The 19,239-nt window shown below is 45.2% G+C and overlaps 2 protein-coding genes across 7 annotated transcripts in view; one reads left to right on the top strand and one right to left on the bottom strand.

The window, feature by feature from the left end:
* Nucleotides 1-6,006, bottom strand: part of tmtc3 (transmembrane O-mannosyltransferase targeting cadherins 3) — a 41,844-nt gene extending 35,838 nt beyond the window's left edge. The window contains exons 1-3 of the mRNA XM_021317062.2: nucleotides 5,860-6,006; nucleotides 3,434-3,647; nucleotides 3,095-3,313 (exon numbers count right to left, since the gene is read on the bottom strand). Coding sequence (XP_021172737.2) covers nucleotides 3,095-3,313; nucleotides 3,434-3,622 — 408 coding nt within the window. The 5' untranslated portion in view covers nucleotides 3,623-3,647; nucleotides 5,860-6,006. The remainder of the gene's footprint in view (nucleotides 1-3,094; nucleotides 3,314-3,433; nucleotides 3,648-5,859) is intronic.
* Nucleotides 6,007-6,109: 103 nt separating this feature from the next.
* cep290 (centrosomal protein 290) overlaps nucleotides 6,110-19,239 on the top strand; it is an 83,623-nt gene continuing 70,493 nt past the window's right edge. For 5 of the 6 annotated variants that reach the window (XM_036146052.1, XM_036146073.1, XM_036146062.1 and 2 more), the window contains exons 1-6: nucleotides 6,110-6,696; nucleotides 8,717-8,794; nucleotides 8,949-9,018; nucleotides 9,113-9,158; nucleotides 18,571-18,712; nucleotides 19,120-19,173. In XM_036146052.1, the coding sequence (XP_036001945.1) occupies nucleotides 6,586-6,696; nucleotides 8,717-8,794; nucleotides 8,949-9,018; nucleotides 9,113-9,158; nucleotides 18,571-18,712; nucleotides 19,120-19,173 (501 nt within the window). In that variant the 5' untranslated portion in view covers nucleotides 6,110-6,585. Of the gene's footprint in view, nucleotides 6,697-8,716; nucleotides 8,795-8,948; nucleotides 9,019-9,112; nucleotides 9,160-18,570; nucleotides 18,713-19,119; nucleotides 19,174-19,239 lie in introns of all 6 variants that reach the window. The other variant, XM_021317057.2, reaches the window with a different exon arrangement.

Consider the following 19,239-nt stretch of genomic DNA (forward strand, 5'->3'; position numbering starts at 1 on the left):
CTGCTCGGGTAAATCACCTCGGCAGATGGAGCATCCCTTTAAACGAGCCTCTCTGACAGCAACGCCTGTCACTTTAGGTAAATGATGACTGCCCTCGTGTGGAAGGATCAACAGTCTCTGCTCTGCTCAGAGCCCTATTTCAGTAGGAATCGCCCAACCCTCAAACCTCTCCTAAGGCCTCACACGTGGTGCCAAAAAGAGCTTTTACAAATTAGGGAGCCCATTGTTTTGGTGGTTTGTGGACCCTTCAGACACACACAGGCATTAGACGGGGGGAGCGGGGGGGTGGGGGGGCTTGGCCAAAAGGATTAACGTCGAAACGTTCCAACCGGGCACGTGCTCCGCTCACAAGCTGACCTATTTGTCGACTGGCGAAGGGACCTCTCGACTATCTAATCAGCTCATCAAAGCTAATTGAACTGAACAGAGGACAAGTTGAACGTAGTTAGCTCAATTCCACAGAATTACCCAGATTGGTCCCCCCCGCCCCCTTCTGAGCATCTGCAAACCGATTTTCGCCCTGGGATACTGATATGGAGCACACTAAACAATTTGTATTTGAAGATTCTTGGAGATTCAGAAAAGAAAAGGAGGGAGAAAGAAAAAAAAAACACTTCCATTGAAAAAGTCATCGTCAGAAAACAGTGAGAAAGACGTGTTTGAAGGGGGGGGGGTAGACAAGGCCTCTTTGTGCACACTTATCGTGAAGGGACCTTCAGTGCTTGGAACGTAGGAGCAAAACAAACGCGTCGTTCAGAAGGAGATCCCGGGCGGCGATAACGTGAAGGGCATCCGTTGGGCCAACTCTGAGGGCTCATTTTGTGAGGCAAATTGTTTCCATTCAAGATGTCTGAGGGGCCCCGCGCAGATTAGAGCAAACCGGGAGGAAGACGCGAGCCGAGCTAAGAGATACGCAGCGGCAGCGCAACACCCCCCCCTCCCCACGGGCAGAAGGCTCTCCTTTGTTTCCCCCGCTTCCCTCGGAGTTAGCCGGCTCGTCGCCTCGGCTGCGGCGATTAGGACGAGTCACAAGATGGAACTGGTGACAAAAGCCTCCCAGACAGACGAGTGAACGCCGAGTTCCTATTCAGCCTCCACAGCTGATGTGCTACTTTTAGCACCCAAGATAAACTCAATCAACTAGTGTTATTTTAGAAAGTGCGAGTCAAAAAAAAAAAATGTTTTTAAAGATCTCAGGATAGCGGAGAACAAGCACTTAACGGTCCAGAGAAACAGGCGGACCGTCGGTGGGCTGTGCGCGCTACAGGAATCTGAAGGACATAAGCTGCCACTTGAATGATGTGAGGAGTAGATCCCGTCAGGATTTAATAACTGAACAGCTCTCACACCGTCGGCTTGTTGTCACGTCCTTCCATGAATTCAACGCGGCCAATGTCATGTTGAAGGGGCTCGTTCAGTAAATGCGATGTGGCGGCCGCCCAAAACTACTCACGTACCCCTTGAACATTCTCCCAATCTGTCCTGTACCGTCCACAGACACAATGGGTTTCACTACAATGGGTCTTGCTGCAGCGAGAGTTCTGATGAAAATCAACAAGAGGGATCATATTTCTCCAATTTTAGCTTCCCTTCATTGGCTTCCTGTTAAATCAAGAATAGAATTTAAAATTCTTCTTCTAACGTATAAAGCCCTTCATAATCAAGCTCCATCATATATCAGAGCTCTGATTACCCCGTATGTTCCTAACAGAGCACTTCGCTCTCAGACTGCAGGTCTGCTGGTGGTTCCTAGAGTCTCTAAAAGTAGAATGGGAGGCAGATCCTTTAGCTATCAGGCTCCTCTCCTGTGGAACCAACTCCCAGTTTTGGTCCGTGAGGCAGACACCCTGTCTACTTTTAAGACTAGGCTTAAAACTTTTCTTTTTGACAAAGCTTATAGTTAGAGTGGCTCATACCCTGAGCTATCTCTATAGTTATGCTGCTACAGGCTTAGGCTGCTGGAGGACATCAGGGTCTATTTGTCTCACTCTACTGATTTCTACTGTTCTCCAGTTTTGCATTGCTTGTTGTCATTTCAGCTTTTAACTTTTTGCTCTCTCTTTTTTTTCTTCATAGTAGTTACACCTGGTCTGACGTTCTGTTAACTGTGGCATCATCCAGGGAAGACAGATCACCCGCTACTTACCATCTAATGTAGAACAGATTACTAGATCAATGTGTGCTTCTGTGCTTTTTTGTCTGTCTTGTTGTGTCTCTGCTCTGTCTTCTGTAACCCCAGTCGGTCGAGGCAGATGACCGTTCATACTGAGCCTGGTTCTGTTGGAGGTTTTTCCTTCCCGCTAATGTTTGTTCTTTTCTTCCCACTGTCGCTTCATGCTTGCTCAGTATGAGGGATTGCTGCAAAGCCATGGACAATGCAGACGACTCTCCCTGTAGCTCTACGCTTCTACAGGAGTGAATGCTGCTTGTCGGGACTTTGATGCAATCAACTGGGTTTCCTTATATAGGATTTTTTTTTATACCAATCTGTATAATCTGATTGAATTTGACTTTGGAAAGTGCTTTGAGATGACATGTTTCATGAATTTGGCGCTATATAAATAAAATTGAATTGAGACTAAGAGACACTAAGTTGTGGATAATTGTTAGGTGGAAGGCAAGTGATGTAATGAAATCCTGAAGAGCCTGCATCTATATTCAGTCCCCTGAACCAATCTGCTGCCATTACGGGTCTTTTGGGCTGTTTCTAGAAGTCAAAATGTTCGCCAATTCTAGTTAACAGATAAGCTCAAGCTCCATCAGGTTGGATGGAGAGTGTCGACACACAGTTTTATTCCAAGTTCTACCACAGATTCTCACCAGGACTTTGGTGTGGAGGTCGACGTGGCAATCTGTGAGGGAGAGCCTGCAGCCTTCTTTACAACATTTCAAAAACGACATCTTACGGTTTGAACAGGAAGGGCCGCACAATGCGGAACTTATGAAAACAATCTGCTCCACGCGAACATTTTCACCCGGGCCTTCCAGGGAAGCTGACCTTTGAATCCACAAGACCCCAATCCGTTCTCTTCTATAATCATACGCGTTTGCGGAACACTTTCCCCCTTGATCAAAAACCCGAACCCAAACTCACGGCCTCGGTGTGGACGGGGTGCACGGCGAACAGCAGCGCCGCCAGCAAGCTGAAGGTCCTGTCCAGGAAGAGCCGGCAAACCCGCAGGAAAAGCACGCAGACGACGGCGTGCAGCATGACGTTCAGCAGGTGATAGGAAGCCGCGCTGAGCTCGCTGAAGACGTAGTTCAGTCGGAACGTGAGCACCGTCAGCGGCCTGTAGGACTTGTGGCTCCGCTCCTGTAGCCGGACACATAGTCAAGCTGTCAGCTGCAGACCAGCGGCTGAAGAGGTGCCACATTCAACAAGCAAGCCTGCAATCAGGAATAAGAGAAGTAGACCTTTCAAAAAGTTACTTGCCTCGGCCATCGGCGTTCCCCAAAAGTCATTGAGGAACAGGTTGCCCAGAGGGGTTGAGGGCCGGAGGTCCTTGTTGTCGAGGATAGCCGAGACGTCGTCAAACACGAAGCCGCACGACAGACTGTTCCAGTAGCATCCCACCACCAGCCCAGTCACGAGCAAAATCTCCTTCCACGACACGACAGCCATGGCTGACCCAAGCCGTCATGGATCACTGTGCGGGAAAAGGAAAACAGGCTGTCAAACTTTGGCAGACCAGCAAGCCTCTTTTTTTTTAGAATAACGCCGACTGACGTAAGATTCCAAGACAACAAACCTGCTGATATGTTTTAAAAGTAAAACCTTCAAAGGAAGTCTTTGTTTTAAGACGATAATAGAGTTGTCCTATGGTGGGAAGCCGACTCTTCTCTGTAATACTCTTTCTACGGCCTAACCTCTGGCAAAAAAACAAGCAGTCACTCCTTTTGGAGCAGTGGTTCCCAAAGTGATGATTCAGAATTTCTGACTTTAAACGGGCGGATTTAATAGAAAACAAATGGATTTATAAAGTTGTTTCTTGCAAATAAGTGACATTATTTTTAAACTTTCTAAGTTTTTTTATGTAAAAATGTACCTCTCTTTGGCCAATAATTTGTTTTCTTTAACCTACAATGACCGTGATACAAATGTTTAATATTGCTTGGAAATTAAAAAAATAAAGTCATAAATATTAGGTGTACAAGAATAAAGAAAATTACAAGCATAAAGTCATACACTTGTTTGCATAATCGTTTTAAAGTTCTGACATTAATAATTTGATTATTTGTAGCCGATTTGCTAAAAAGAATTAGGATTTCCTTCATTGTTAAACCGATACCAAAGGATAACTTTACAAGACGCTCAGCATTCCTTGTTTTAACACAGGGGGAAGCTTTTTCAGAAAATGAATACTATATTCTTGCAATTTTATGACTATATTTTTATAATTTCCAAAACAGAAAGAAAGAAAAAAACACTAAAAGGGGGTTGTAGGTCTCTGGCACTGTTATTTTGGGGGTCACATGCTGAGAAGGTAGGTTTGGGTTGGTAGGAAAAACAGCAAAACTGTTTCAGATTAGAGACAACATTTTTTAACAACTCCACAATAGGGCTTGGCGATATGGACCAAATATAATATCTCGATATTTTAAAGCTGAATGCCAAAATATGATATCAATATTTTTTTTCTTTTCATACAGTATTCATAAAAAGGCATCCATGAATCCAAGATTTATCTCAAATGTTTCAAAGGCATTTTTTTTAACAACCAGCTATCGATAAATATGTGAAGCAGCTGAAAAGTAGCCTACTGAAACAAATAAAAGTATAATTATAATGCAACATCTCAACATAGTCTCATCCTATATATCTTTTTAAATCTCAATATATTGCCCAGCCCTACTCAACACAATCCCTTGCAAAAAGAAAACAACAAACTAAATGACAATGGATGTAAAGGATGACACAAACATTTTACTGAATAGAAAACAAGTGGATGCACTTCACAATTTGCTTTTCTTACACAAACACGTGTAACCGTATAACCGTATAACCATGCAAATGAGTCTGCAGTTAGGGAATATGAAACCTTTCTTCGGGAACATCAGATCCACCGAGACACTTATGGCCAGAAAACTTAGTGTTGGGAAAGATAGCGCTCCATTGTGAAAAGCTGATCAGTGAACTGCTGGGCGTGTTGGAACCCGGTGATGGAGCTGGATTACTCAAACCTGAGCTTTTATTAATCAGAGCTGTCAGACAGGAAAAGAGATGCAACACTGTCCTGTGATTTATTAACCATAGTTTCCCCCTACCTCGGGGTGACTAATTAATTAATCAAAAAAAATCTGATTTGTTTTAGACAGGCAGAAAGTTCATCTCTTAATTAGAAGTGTTTGGTCTCTTGGTGTTTTTCTACACAGTAGAACCAGTAACTGAACGTCTTCCAGTGGGAGAGTTTCCACATAGCAGTTGTAGCGCGTTCCTTTACCTTACTACCCTTGCTATGTGTTCTGCTCTAGTTTATTGTAACGTTGTAAATGAGAACACTCCCTCTGGATCACAGAGTGGGAAGAACTTAGGGGAAAATTGGCCTTTCGTGCTCAAATACAAATAGTAATCGAGCCACCCTTGTGCTGTCAAAGCTCGTCAGAAAATAACAGAGACTTTAGGCGACTCGGTAACAGCAGACGCTGCTTAATTAAATGAAACACGACACTGCCGTCATTTTCGGAAGATATGACACCAGCCAGTGTGAGCTACTAATCGTTATCTGAAAATGCCAGGTCCGCTAATGTCCCTTTAGCGTTAGCAACTTTAGCAGCCGAATGCTAACCAGGGCTGCTAAAGGAGTCTTTAAAAAAAGAGACCGGACATGGTGGAAGTAGAATAGTTTAGTTCTGCCTTACCGAGGACACGCAAGAGCAGAGACGAGAAGCTTCAATAAAGCTTAGCATAAAAAAGTCAAGACGGCGCAGGAGGATCGGAGTTCCACGGCATTTCATTTGTACCAACTAGCCCGAACGCACCGCGGCTATCCCTTCCGGTGCGGAGGTCAGCAGCGCGCGAGTTAAACGTTAGCCAAACAAGCGGCGCACACGGGACAGTCCGCGGCTTGTTTGAAGTTCTAAAAGCGTTCGCGCGACCAGAACAGTTTGAATATAAATGCTACGACGCGTCGTATTTGATTAAGGTTTGCGCGCGCGGTCGAGTTCGCTTCTCTTTCTCTCGCAGCCCGGCGGCCCAGCGTTTGTTTTCTTTCCGCGTTAACTGTTGTTGCGTGAGCCGTTACCTAGCAGCAGCCAGAGCTTCGCAACATGGACGTGTCAGGATGAACGTTTGCTGTCACCTTACCTTTTCAGTTTCCCCAAGGTTTGCCTCCACCGAGTCCAACATGTCCTGCTAAGTTCCCCTAAATGTGTCGAGTAGCCTACGTCTTTAAATCGAGGTGTCGAAATACAGATTCTGGGCGCTTCGTTCACAACAGACCGGAGTTATTTCTGGCCGCCGAACATCATAATAATGTGTTATTTACGTTCTAATTAAGAGGAGGCGCTCAGGAAGAGCCGGCCGTCGCAGTAAACTGACTAACTGGATTAATTAGCGGAATCTTTTAGAAACATTATTTGTTCAAAATGCCACCGCCCGCCGGTCTCATATGGGACAAGGTGTCGAAAATTGATCCAGAGACCCTTGACGAACGTAAAAAAGACGAGCTGGACGAAGTCTTCCGCCTTTTTGTCGCGGTAATTTCTCATTGTTTATATTGCATTTGGCGTCACAGATCGCTGCTCAATGACTTCTGACTTTTCAGTGAAAAAGGGCATGACTGAAGAATCTCTGAAGCCCTGATTTCCTGCAGACTTTTTTCTTCTGTTTTTTTTTCTTTTTCTCCCTTTTGTCACTAAATGATCCAGATCATCAGATGCATTACAGCCAAAAATAACTTGAGTAAATACAAAACTCAGCTTTCACGTGATGATTCTGATTATTAAGGGCGAAAGCTATTTCATCCAAGATGATCCTATGTAAAAACTAAATCAATTAATAATAAAAATTATTAAAAAGCCATTTCCCCCCAATCCTCATAACTGGATTTTCCGCCCTTGGCAACAACATCTGCCATCAGGTGTTTGTGGACTCTGCAATGAGTTGTTTGCATGGCCATGGACAAATGTTGGCCTGCTCTTTGCAGAATTATATTCAGTCCCGTTGGAGAGTTTGTGAGCATGAACGGATTTTAGTCCAGACTTTGATTGGGGCTACTCCAGATCATTCCTTTGTCCCATGGTCTTGTAGCTATGTTTTAAATTACTGTCCTGCTACATAAACTAAGTGTGCTTGAGCTGAAGGTCACAAACTGACTATTTGATATTATTCTTATGGATTTTCTTTAATTAATTTAGTTTTTGGCAAGACCTCTGGGCAGCGAAGCACTCCACCAGAATCATACATGCAATTATAATGTTCTTTTTCTGACACGTGCTAGTTTTACACCAAAGATAACGAGATGCACTCCTTCAAAAAATTCCAACATTTTCTCCTCCGTTCCTGGAATGTTTTCGCCAGAGGTTTTGGGGTTTGTATACATTTTCTGGGATGCATGTCAGTTTCGGTGAACGTTGGGTTTTTTTCCACCTTGAAAGTCATGGACAACACGTTCAACCATTCTCTTTCATACTGCTGTAGTATGAGCGACCTGGAGATCAGACCCCTTCCCCCACAGGTATAGATAGTTAATGGTTAATGTATTATGAACGCTAACCTTGAATCAGGCAAGTGAGTCTTGCAGTGATTTAGGTGTCGTTGGTTCTTTGGTGCGCTCAGATTGGGGCACCATGTGTTGCGTTCTGACCTATTTTAGCCTACTTCATGTTGTCAAATAGGTTCTCTGGATGTGACATATTGATTTCAATTGTTGTGTTTGGGGAACTTGAACTCAGCTACCCAAAAATTTAGTTATTCACATTAAATTCATGACTTAACAAGGGAAATATGTTTGTTTTTTTTACCACATAAGGCCAAAATTTTGCCCTTAATACATTTTGCATTTACTCTGGCTCTTTTCTGGCTGGTGTTCAATTTTGTTTGGTGATCTGCAACATTTAAGTGTAATAAAAAGCAAAATCTGAGGAAATATGTGGATGGACAAATCTATATAATTTGAACTGAATTGGATATACGCACCGACCAGGCAGGACATTGTGACAACTGACAGGCAAAGCGTGAGACCAGCTCTCTCTTCACCACAGAACCCGTGGGATAAAGTTGGCAGTCAGAGGAACATCTTTTTATTCACACTTTGTGTTACAAAGTGGAAAAATGGGCAAGTGTAATTACCTCAGCATTTAATTGTAGCCAAAATCCGATCACTTAGACGCCTGGGTCCGAGCCGCTCCAGAACCTTTGGAGTTGCGTGGCTTTTCAAATTGTCATCATGTCATAGCAAAGGAGTGCTTTGATATAACTTTCAATTACATATTTGGCATGTTGGATGGATTTTGGTGGACCGACAGTCATGGCTGACTGAAGCTCTAACTGATCCGAAAGTTACTTTACCACTCACCACCGTCCTAATGCATTAGGTAGACGGTCATAATGTTATGCCTGGTTGGTGGATATGTTTGATTGAGCCTGGGTGGAAGATGGTGTATAAATATCAAATTTCTCTTTTGTTATTCTTTCTTTTAATGTTCTTTTACTTCTGTTATTAGGGTGAATGACTACAACGTTTTGTTTTCCTCTAATTCCATGTTTTCCACGCAGACAAAGGAATGGGAGGTGAAGGATAAAGCCGCGGAGAACATTATTCAGGTCCTCCGAGTGGGTCAGGCCCTGTTAAAGGTGTCAGGCTTTGTTATTTCTACATTCCGCTCTCTCCTGTGCACATCTGCTCGCTGGCCCACCACGGCCGTGATTTATGTTAGGAAGGAAGAGAAATGGCCTCTGATGTTGTCGGTCTGAGCTCTCTGGTCTCTTCTCTTTCTCCCCCTGTCAGACTAAAGAACGGGTTGTCAAACTCCACGAAGCCTTCATCGATGAAATTTGTATACAACATGTCAAAACCGGTGAGGAAGCAGGGCCTGTTTATTACGAGCAAGAAACCTTTGGACTTTAAACCACAGGTTTATTTTATTTTATTTTTATCTTCTTGCTTTCTAGAAAATGAACTTCAAGCAAAAGTGTCCAAGCTGGAGCAAGAGCGCAAGGTACATTTCAGTTATTCACTGTTCAGCCCCTTTAATTCCAAGGTTTTCACACATAACATCTTGTTTAGGTATATTTATTTGTCCAGGCTGTGAAGGCAACAGCAGTTAGGTTTTTTTCCTCATGTGAAAAAGGAAACTCATCCTTTGATTCAGAATGCTGGAAATAGGCACCAGCACCCCCCGCGACCCCATGAGGGATAAAGCGGTTCGGAAAATGGATGGATGGATGGATCCTTTGATTCAGTGGCTCATAGGAATTTTTATGTATTACATACTGAAATCTGGACTCTTAGAATTTATGTCAGTGTGTAAACTGATGTGAATGAGCAGCGTTAACACAGCCAATTAGTCAAAGTTCAGTGTGCTCTCTTGGTGTTTATGTGGCAGACCAACAAAAGTAGCTCACAGTTATGAAGTAAAAGGATAACAATGGACCTCCCCACCCCCTAATGTTATCCCTAAACAAGAATCAGAGCAACCTGTTGCCCCAAGAAGTCCCCTGAACACTAAATAGAGTCCCACTGCGCGCAGTATAAGCTCGGCGTAAATACCAGCAGTCTTGTGAAGGCCTCAGAGGTTTGTCAGAGAACATTAGTAGGCTAACAGAGTGGTGAAGAACAAGGAGCACAGCAGACAGGTCAGGGAGAGAGAAGAAATTTAGAGGGCTTTAATACAGGGTTAGGTAATAAAACAATACCCTATGCTATTAACAGCTCATAGTACAGTGGTTCCCAAAGTTGGAGTCAGGAAGTCTTGAGATATTCTTTATAAATTAAACTAATTAAAAAAAGAATACTGGTTATTTATGCTATAAATGTTTAAAGAGATGAAGACTGTTTTTTACAAATAGTTAGATGTACAGTATTGGCAAGTATATTGGTGGCCAGAGTTGTTTTGTGTTGTCGTACCCAATGCATAATTGACCTAAGTAAAAATGCTTGCATATTGGAGCAAAAGTCAAAGTCACAAGACTCTTCCACTGTTGGTTGTGGATCTGAGGGGTCGGTAACCTGACGCCGCCAGATAGATTTGCTCCGCATATCCATCTGGAAACCTTCCGTTGAAGTCATTTTGGGAAGGGGCGAAAATACTGGTTAGCTGATTGGCCTATGTTGGTGATAGACAGGCCAAATAAACCAATCAAATCAACGAAGCATATGACGTAATCGTCAACATGCTTCGTTGTCGCTCTGTTACGAGCGACGACGAAAACACAACCACAAGCCAAGCTACTGCAGGTAAAGGCTCGTTAGCTCAGCAAAGAAATACTCTGTAATTCCGATAAAACTTGCTCGATAGCCACGCTAACACTAGTTTCATCGGCTGAAGCCGCCATGTTCTTTAGACTGAACTGTCGCGCTTCTCGTTGCGTCACACCTCAACCCGCCTCAAAGCCAACGCTGATTGGACGTTCGTTTGGTGAACGGCTCCAAATTTTCTTTAACGGAGAGTAGCCAGACTGATCTGCGAGTGAAACCTTGAAAGCTCGCGAGATCAGGATGGTCTCACGAGGCTAAGGGGTCGGTCCATTGTCCCGAAACAGAAAGGCTATGGCCTACAGTAACTGCAAATCCACCAAGGCGTGGCCGTCCGCCTACACTGAAGGAAAGATTAATCAGAGCAGCAGCCAAGAGGCGAGTAAGTAACTCTGGGGGAGCTCCAGAGTCCCGCTACTCAGGAGGGAGAATCAACAACAATTGGGCCTTGATAGAAGAGTAGCAAGAAGAAAGTCATTGTTGGGGAACAGAGTCATACAAAGGCCTATCCTAAGTTTGCCCGAAGCCAAAACTTGACGAGGAAGGCGCTCTGGTCAGGTGAGACCAAAGCTGAACATTATAGCCAACATGTGTTGCAGAAAAGTAATATTGAATATCACCCTGAACGCACTAGGCAGAGCTAAAGAGGCTTTTGATAAAGCTAAACACAGGGCAACCTTAAACACAAACATACTAAAGGTTGCAAAGAAGGACTGTGACCTTGAGTATACAGCCAGAGCTACAACGGAATGGAGCTAAATGCAAATATGTTCATGGGTTAGCAGGGGCGGATCCAGGATTTTTCAAAGGGGGGTGCGCACGTAAGGGTCATGTCAAGACAATGTGAGGCTAAATGACCATAGAATGCCATCTTTACTCTTCCACACTACCCTAATTATTCATCTATGGGTTTTTGAATTGATAATCATTTTAATGGATGAACATAAGTGGAATTAGCATGATTATATTATTTTAATTGAAAAAGAATTTTTAAGACAAAATTTCAAGTTCACAAGTTGCTGTCCAAAACGGGCTTGATCTGGGACACATGAAAAGTAGGGTGTACTCGGGAGTGAGGGGGCAAACGTAAACGGACAGTGCTCGGGTTAATCACTGTCTCTATCTCATAGGGACCAGTGAACCGGGGAGCAAGCTTCTTAGCGGATGGATTGGACAAAACGTCTCTGGAAGATAACCAAACCTTCTGACCGGGGCGATACTGAGGAGCTGGTCGGCGGTGCTGGTCGGCAAACCTCTTGCTCCGCTCTGCGGTGCGAGTGAGGGCAGTGATGGTTGATCTCCAGATGTCCTGGCAGCGAGCAATGTAGTCGTTTACGGAGGTGAAGGGAATCCTGAGTTCCTCTGTGGGTAGAAGTGGAGGCTGATATCCCAAAGCAACCTCAAAAGGTGAACGTCCAGTAGCTGAGGTGATGTGTGAATTAAGGGCATACTCCACCCAGGGCAAAAACTTGTTCCAGTCGGAGGGTGAAGATGACGTAAGGCAGCGGAGAGTAGTCTCTAGTTGCTGGTTCATGCGTTCAGTTTGGCCATTAGTCTGAGGATGATATCCAGAGGTGAGTGTATAACGGGCACCCAGAGCAGAGCAAAAGTGCCGCCAGACCTGGGAGATAAACTGAGGACCCCGGTCAGAGAGGATATCAACAGGGATGCCGTGAAGTCTGAACACATGTCTGATAAGAAGCTGAGCTGTCTGGAGTGCGTTGGGTAATTTGCGGATGGGAATAAGATGACAGGACTTAGAAAACCGATCAACTACCGTCAAGATAGTTGACATACCTTGGGACAAGGGGAGACCGGTAACGAAATCAATCGCTATGTGGGACCATGGACGTCTGGGGATGGGAAGAGGATTTAACAAACCGGAAGGTGGCTGTGTAGAAGACTTATTCTGGGCGCAAACGGGGCAGGCGAGAACATATTCTCGAACATCCTTAGTCCATGAAGGCCACCAGAACCGCCGGGAGACCTGGGACTGGGTTCTAAAAATGCCCGGATGGGCGGAAAACTTCGTGTCATGACTCCAACGTAGAACCTCAGGACGAACAGACTGGGGAACGTACTTAAGCCCAGGTGGCCCTGTACCTGGGTCCGGGTCTAAGAGTTGGGCCTGTCTGATTCTGTCCTCCAGATCCCAATGCAGCGCTCCAACCGTACAGGTGGGAGGAAGAATCGGTTCCGGCTCCCTCTCTTGTTCAGAAGATGTAAACAGACGGGACAGTGCATCAGGCTTGACATTTCTGGAGCCGGGTCTGTAGGTGATGGTGAGGTTGAATCGAGAGAAAAACAAAGACCAACGGGCCTGTCTAGAGTTGAGTCGACGGGCTGACTGCAGATAGGAGAGGTTCTTGTGATCTGTCCATATTATGATGGGCTGCTCGGATCCCTCTAACCAGTGCCGCCACTCCTCCAACGCTAGTTTAATAGCTAGTAGCTCACGATCACCTACATCATAGTTCTGCTCTGCTGGTGATAAACGACGGGAGAAGAACGCACAAGGGTGCAACTTACAGTCTACCTCCGACTGTTGGGACAAAATCGCTCCCACCCCGGTATTAGAGGCATCGATCTCTAAGATAAACTGTTTGGCTGGGTCGGGGTGAACTAGTATGGGAGCCTGGGAAAAACGGGCCTTAAGTTTACTGAAAGCCTCCTCGGCCTCTGGACTCCAGACATAAGGTACTTTGGGGGAAGTGAGAGCATGTAAAGGAGATGCTACCTGACTATAGTTCCTGATAAAGCGCCGATAGAAGTTAGCGAAACCAAGAAAGCGTTGGAGCTGTTTGCGCGACTCAGGAACAGGCCATTCCACCACTGCCCTTATCTTTTCCGGATCAGACTTCACCTGTCCGCCCTCTAAAATCAGACCAAGAAAGGAAACAGAAGACTGGTGAAAATCACACTTCTCGGCCTTAACAAATAAGCGATTCTCTAATAATCGCTGGAGAACAAGACGGACGTGTTGTTTATGTTGTTCTAGGTCACGAGAGTAAATCAGGATATCGTCAAGATAGACGAAAACAAAAACATTCAGAAAATCCCGAAGGACATCGTTCACTAATGCTTGAAAAACTGCCGGGGCATTGCACAAACCAAAAGGCATGACTAAGTATTCAAAGTGACCTAGCGGGGTCTTAAAGGCCGTCTTCCACTCATCCCCCTGTCTCACCCGAACCAAATGATAAGCGTTGCGCAGATCAAGTTTAGTGAAGATCTTAGCATTCTGGACTGGTTCGAGGGCTGAGGATAATAGAGGGAGCGGGTACTTGTTCTTAACGGTTATTTGGTTAAGCCCTCGATAATCGATACAGGGTCGAAGGGTTCCATCCTTCTTACCAACGAAAAAAAACCCGGCGCCCAATGGGGAGGATGAAGGACGGATTAACCCCGTAGCTAGAGATTCCCCTATATACTTCTCGAGCGCTTGACGTTCTGACCTGGAGATGTTGTAGAGCCGACTCACCGGTAGTGGAGCCCCAGGCAAAAGGTCAATAGCGCAATCGTAAGGGCGATGTGGGGGAAGTGAACAAGCCTGAGTCTTACTGAATACTCTCTGAAGATCGTGGTATTCCTCCGGAACTAGCGATAGGTCAATAACGTCCCCAGATTCTGTCTCAGGGGAAGGGGTAACAGATACAGGGCGAGCGGACTGTAAGCAACGAGAATGACAAGCTGGAGACCAAGATTCTAATCGGGACTCGGCCCAGTTAAACTGCGGGCTGTGGACACTTAACCAGGCTAAACCCAAAACAACGGGTGAACGCTTTACAGGGAACACGAAAAACGAAAGTTGTTCCCGGTGGTTACCCGAAACTATCACTACTAGAGGTCGAGTGCGATGGGTGATTAAGGTTAAACTCTGCCCATCCAAGGACGACACCCGGAGAGGCTCGGGTAGAGGTTCGACCGGCACACGAAGCTGATCCACTACGGTTTGGTCAATTAGGTTGAAGTCCGAACCGGAATCAACTAGAGCCGAGACATCGAAAGTATCCTGATCAAACATTAACGTCACTGGTAAATGTAAGCGAGAAAGAGATGGCGCCTTAGTAACTACTCGGGGGCTAGAACTATTAACGTCCACCGTTCTCCCCGTTACGAACGGTGGACTGGATCTTTTGGCCGAACCGGACAATCCTTAAGGAAATGACCTTCCCCTCCACAGTATAAACATAAGTTGCCCGCGAAGCGCTGTTGACGCTCCTTATTGGTTAAACCAACCTGGCCCAACTGCATGGGTTCGGGAGGTGATGGAGCGGACCGCGGTTCCCTATGGGTGAGCGTGGAAGAGGTGGATGATCGCATGACTTGGTTCGGTCTAACTCGGCTCCGACTACGTAGCCGGGTATCCAACCGGATGGCTAGCGCCACAAAATCCTCAAAATCCCCGGGTTCCTCCACCCGGGCTAATTCATCCTTAAGGGATTCATCAAGTGCCTGAAAAAATACTGCCTTTAACGGTCTTGGTTGCCAATCCGCCGCTGCGGCAACCGTACGAAACTCCACTGAGAAGTCAGATACGCGTCGACCGCGCTGTCTTAACGAGAGGAGATGACGAGACTGGTGAGCCGAATCTAACTCGGGCGAAAAAATAGTCTTAAACTCGGTAACGAATTCCTGAAATGTAACCCCGAATGACTGACAATCAGGGAATCGAGCCTCAGCCCAACTAAGTGCCTTACCTGTTAGGAGTCGTAATACATAAGATATCTTAACCTCATCTGAGGCGAAAGTCTGGGGGGATCGGTTAAACACCAGTTTACACTGAAAAAGGAAACCTCCGCAACTCCCATGGTCACCAGAGAATTTCTCCGGACTAGGTGACGCGCCCTCAAGTGGCGGAGCCCAAAGCTGATTATCAGTGCTCGGAGCGACGGGAGGCGGGGTGCTAATGTTTTGAGTGACAGGCGACGTCATCGCGGAAGTAACTGTGTCCATGAGCTGGCTAAACTGAGCGGCTAATCTATGAAGCTGCTCCTGTGTTGAATTTACGGCTAAACCTAGCGACTGCATCTGCTCTTGCTGTGCGGCTAACTGCCGCCCGAACGTATCCGCTGGACTTTGGTGGCCAGAGCCTTCTTCTGTCATGGTTTTCAGGTGACGAGCCCACATGCAGATACGATCGGGAGGCAAAGCACAGTTTTAAGATGTTTATTTTAAGAAACAGGCAGATCTAAGGACGGGACTACGGGTGAGTCGGCTGGGTCAGAACGTCAAGGCTGGCGAGTCTGTAAGAAAGAGGAAGTCAGAAACTCTGAAAGTTGAACCAGGGGAATTGCTAGAAGTGTGCTGCTTACCATTTAGCCGGGCGGACCTAACCGGGAAGAAGTAGCGTCGGGAATACTCTATGATTCTACTCAGCTGGAGTTAGGCGGCTGGTGGCTGAGGACGGCTGATGTAACTGGCGAGGGATCCTGAGCGAACCTCGTCGGCAACGGTTGACAGATGGATTGACCAGAGTGAATGCAGAACCAGCAGGAACCGGGAGAGGGGAACTCAGGCCTCGCTGGGTAACATCCAGGAAGTATGAGGGGAGCGCCAGAGCAAAATCTGAGCAGGCGGTTCTGCTGGTCTGTTTCTTCGGAACGAGACGTCAAGACGGGTGAGTGCATCCAAGCACAAAAATCTGAGGCAAACAGAGATCCAAAAATTAGTCAAAAAACGAAGAGCAAAAACTCACAAGCTGGTGTCCGAGCGTAGGGACAGAGGCCACGTCGTACCACGACTGGTTAAGGCTCTGGCGTCTTCCATCTGTCAGCGCTCTGCTTAAGAAGCCAGAGGAAGCCGCCTGCAACGAGCTGCAGGTGTGGGCCACGCCTCCTCAGCCAACCAGACACACCTGTGGAATAGAGTTAGAGTAGAGCAGCACAGAGAATCCTGACAGGCACACCTTAAAAAAAAAAAAAAAAAAGCATTTTACATGCTTTAGGCTGAACAGTGGCTCTGTGACATCTCCTACAGTGTTAAGAAACAAACTCTCAATAAAATCCCAAAATCTAAAAAAATCAAACAAAAAGATATAGTTTATTCAGTGTTACCAAATTAGGCAGCTTTCCACCCAATTAGGCTTCTTTTGAACACAATGAGCTAAAATAGGTTATGGGCTGGTTGTAAAAATTTGGGAAGCTTTTTAGATTTGTTGGGCTTTTAGAAAGAATTACTAACAAAATATATATCACAATGGTTGTCCATGTCTGGAAAAAAACTAAAACCATTTTAATAAAATGCCATCTCATTGAACTCATTTTACTGGTCAATTTATTTTTTAAATGAGTCGAATCTGACATCATCAATGAATAATAGATATTATGAATAATATTGATTGTTATAATAAAACAAGAAAATAATAATGGTTAATCAAGTGTCACTATGAAATTGTATTGGTCTCTGTAAATCCCCCTAGAGGGGTTGAGTTCTACTAAAAGAAAAATGTTTTATTGAGCTCTATAAGACAAATTAAGTTTATATTAAGGTAAGGTTTTTTTTCCCGGTTGATATATCATGGTTGTTAAAGTGATTTTGTGTGTTATTTGGTTGACTGATTGTACATTTTGTGTACATAGTGGCATGTTCTCATGTGTTTCATACTTCTGCGCTTTTAACATAAGAGAGCTTGAGATTTGGGCTTGTTTTTTTCTTTTTAATTGGGCAGGTTTTATGCTGGTTTGAGATGGAACCTAACAGTGAGATACAGCAACCTGTAGAGCTGTCTTGACTCAAAAGTCAAGCATTAGCATACATAAACATGAGCAATGGTGTCAGGCTGAACACTGACTGAAATAAAAATTCATACTAGAAGAGGTTCTGTAATTACAGCAGCTAGGAGCACAAGAATAAGAACAAAGCAGAGTTCCCTTCTACCTGAAGTAACCCAAGTTTCTTCAGTTTAGCAGTTTTACTCCTGAGTTTTGCTCCTTGTGCTCCTCTGTCTAGCTAACCCTCCTAGCTGTCTAGCTAACCCTCCTAGCATCAATGTTTACTCCAGTGTTGACTTCAAACAGACGTTTCAAACAGAAATTAATAGCGCTGCTTCCAGCTCGTTCTCGCTTGCTTCTTTGTCTCTTCTTCTAATTGTTTGGTAATCACACCGAATATCCATCCCGCTCTACCTACACCGACGGTGACCACAGCCGAGCCACGCCGCCGGCTTCGCTCTGAAAGCTATTTGTATGACCAAGTGACCCGCCCCTCTCCAGCTGTAATTGGCTAGCATTTTGTCTTCAGTCGTTGATTTGATTGGTTGAATTGTTTGATTGACACATCAAAGATAGTACGACCAGAGCGATGGCCACTCTGAGGTAAAAAAAAAAAAAAGTACAGCTTCCGCCCAATGCCCGTCCGCTCTAAAAAAATCATTTTCGTCTCCAAAAGGGGGTGCGCGCGCCACCCGCGCCCCTGCCTGAATCCGCCATTGGTTAGAGTGGCCCAGCTAAATCCCATCCAGAATCTGTGGCAAGACTTGAACCCTGATACTGACAACACTCTTCCTCCAATCTAACTCTGCTTAAGCTATGTTGTCAAGGGGAGTGGAGAGAGATTTCAGTCTCCACGTGCAACGTTGGTTTCTACCAAAAGGTGGTTCTACCAACCACTGACTCAGTGGAGTTGTATACAGATGCACAACACACTTTTCAGATTTGTGTTTCTGAACCGTTGTCATACCTCAAACCAAATCTCATTTTCGTTCCGTTTGCAATAAAGAATGAACCAGTTGCTCTGGTCGGTAAAATACATAGGGCCATGTGTGAAACGCTGAAGGACCAGGAGACCACCCTGTCGTCCCAACGACGTGAGATCACCTCCGCCAGGAAGGCCAAACATTTCAGCCAATCCCTGAGTGGAACCTTGGCTCTGTCAGGATTGGCTGTAGGGACCACTGCGGGGAGCAACTAAGAAGATTACGGCTAATTCCACACACGCTCTTAGCATTTACTTCTTGTTTCGACTGGATTGGAACTGATTTATTAATATTTTGGGGGCTTTTAGGAGAATTTGTAATCCCATTGTTTACTTAACAAAGAATTTAATCCTGGTTTGAGAACCTAACAATCACAGAAACAGAAGAAGGTGATGAAAGACTAAGGCGGGGGCTGATTTCTTCTTTCTTTTTTTGTTCTGTCTCATTTCCGATCCATACGGCTCAGCAGCTCGGCACCGGGCCAGACAGCCGCTTTCTTAGGGATGAGATTCGGCAGCTCGAAGCTCAGCTGGAGCAACGGGAGAAGGAATTGACCCAGTTAAAGAAAGACATGGGCAAGGAAAAGAAAACCAACGAAGAGGTATGAGCGTGTCGCCCACAGCGCCTTCACGTTTTACACAACTGTCGCCTGCAGGTCCGGGTTCTGTTCAGTCCCCCCCCCCCCCTCATTTAAACACATACCGTTAAAGCTAATTTTTTGGTTTGTCTTATGAAAAACATTCCTCTGGTTTATAGTGAACCACGCATGAAATATAGTTTGATAAATTGCAAAAATAAAGGAAGGAATGTTTAGAAACAAAACTATGTATCACACATCCTAATTTCTTCTCTAATAAACTGAATCTGGGCTAATCAGATTAGTCACCGTTTGCTTTAAGCTCCGAGGCACCCGTCACTGAATAATTCTCACATCAGACAAATCCTTGTTTGCTATGTCCGCTTTGGAATCGAAACAAAAGTTAACTGTGCCGCGTCTGGTTGTCCTAGTTGACTGGACGGTTGGAGGAGGCTGAGGACGAGGTGAAGAAGTTGAAACGAGAGGTACGCAGCCGCTGGGAAGACGTCAGACGCATCACCCCCTACCCTTCTCCCCTCTCCTCATCTGTT

This window comes from Fundulus heteroclitus, chromosome 2 (assembly GCF_011125445.2).
Source record: "Fundulus heteroclitus isolate FHET01 chromosome 2, MU-UCD_Fhet_4.1, whole genome shotgun sequence".
NCBI classification, from domain to species: domain Eukaryota; kingdom Metazoa; phylum Chordata; class Actinopteri; order Cyprinodontiformes; family Fundulidae; genus Fundulus; species Fundulus heteroclitus.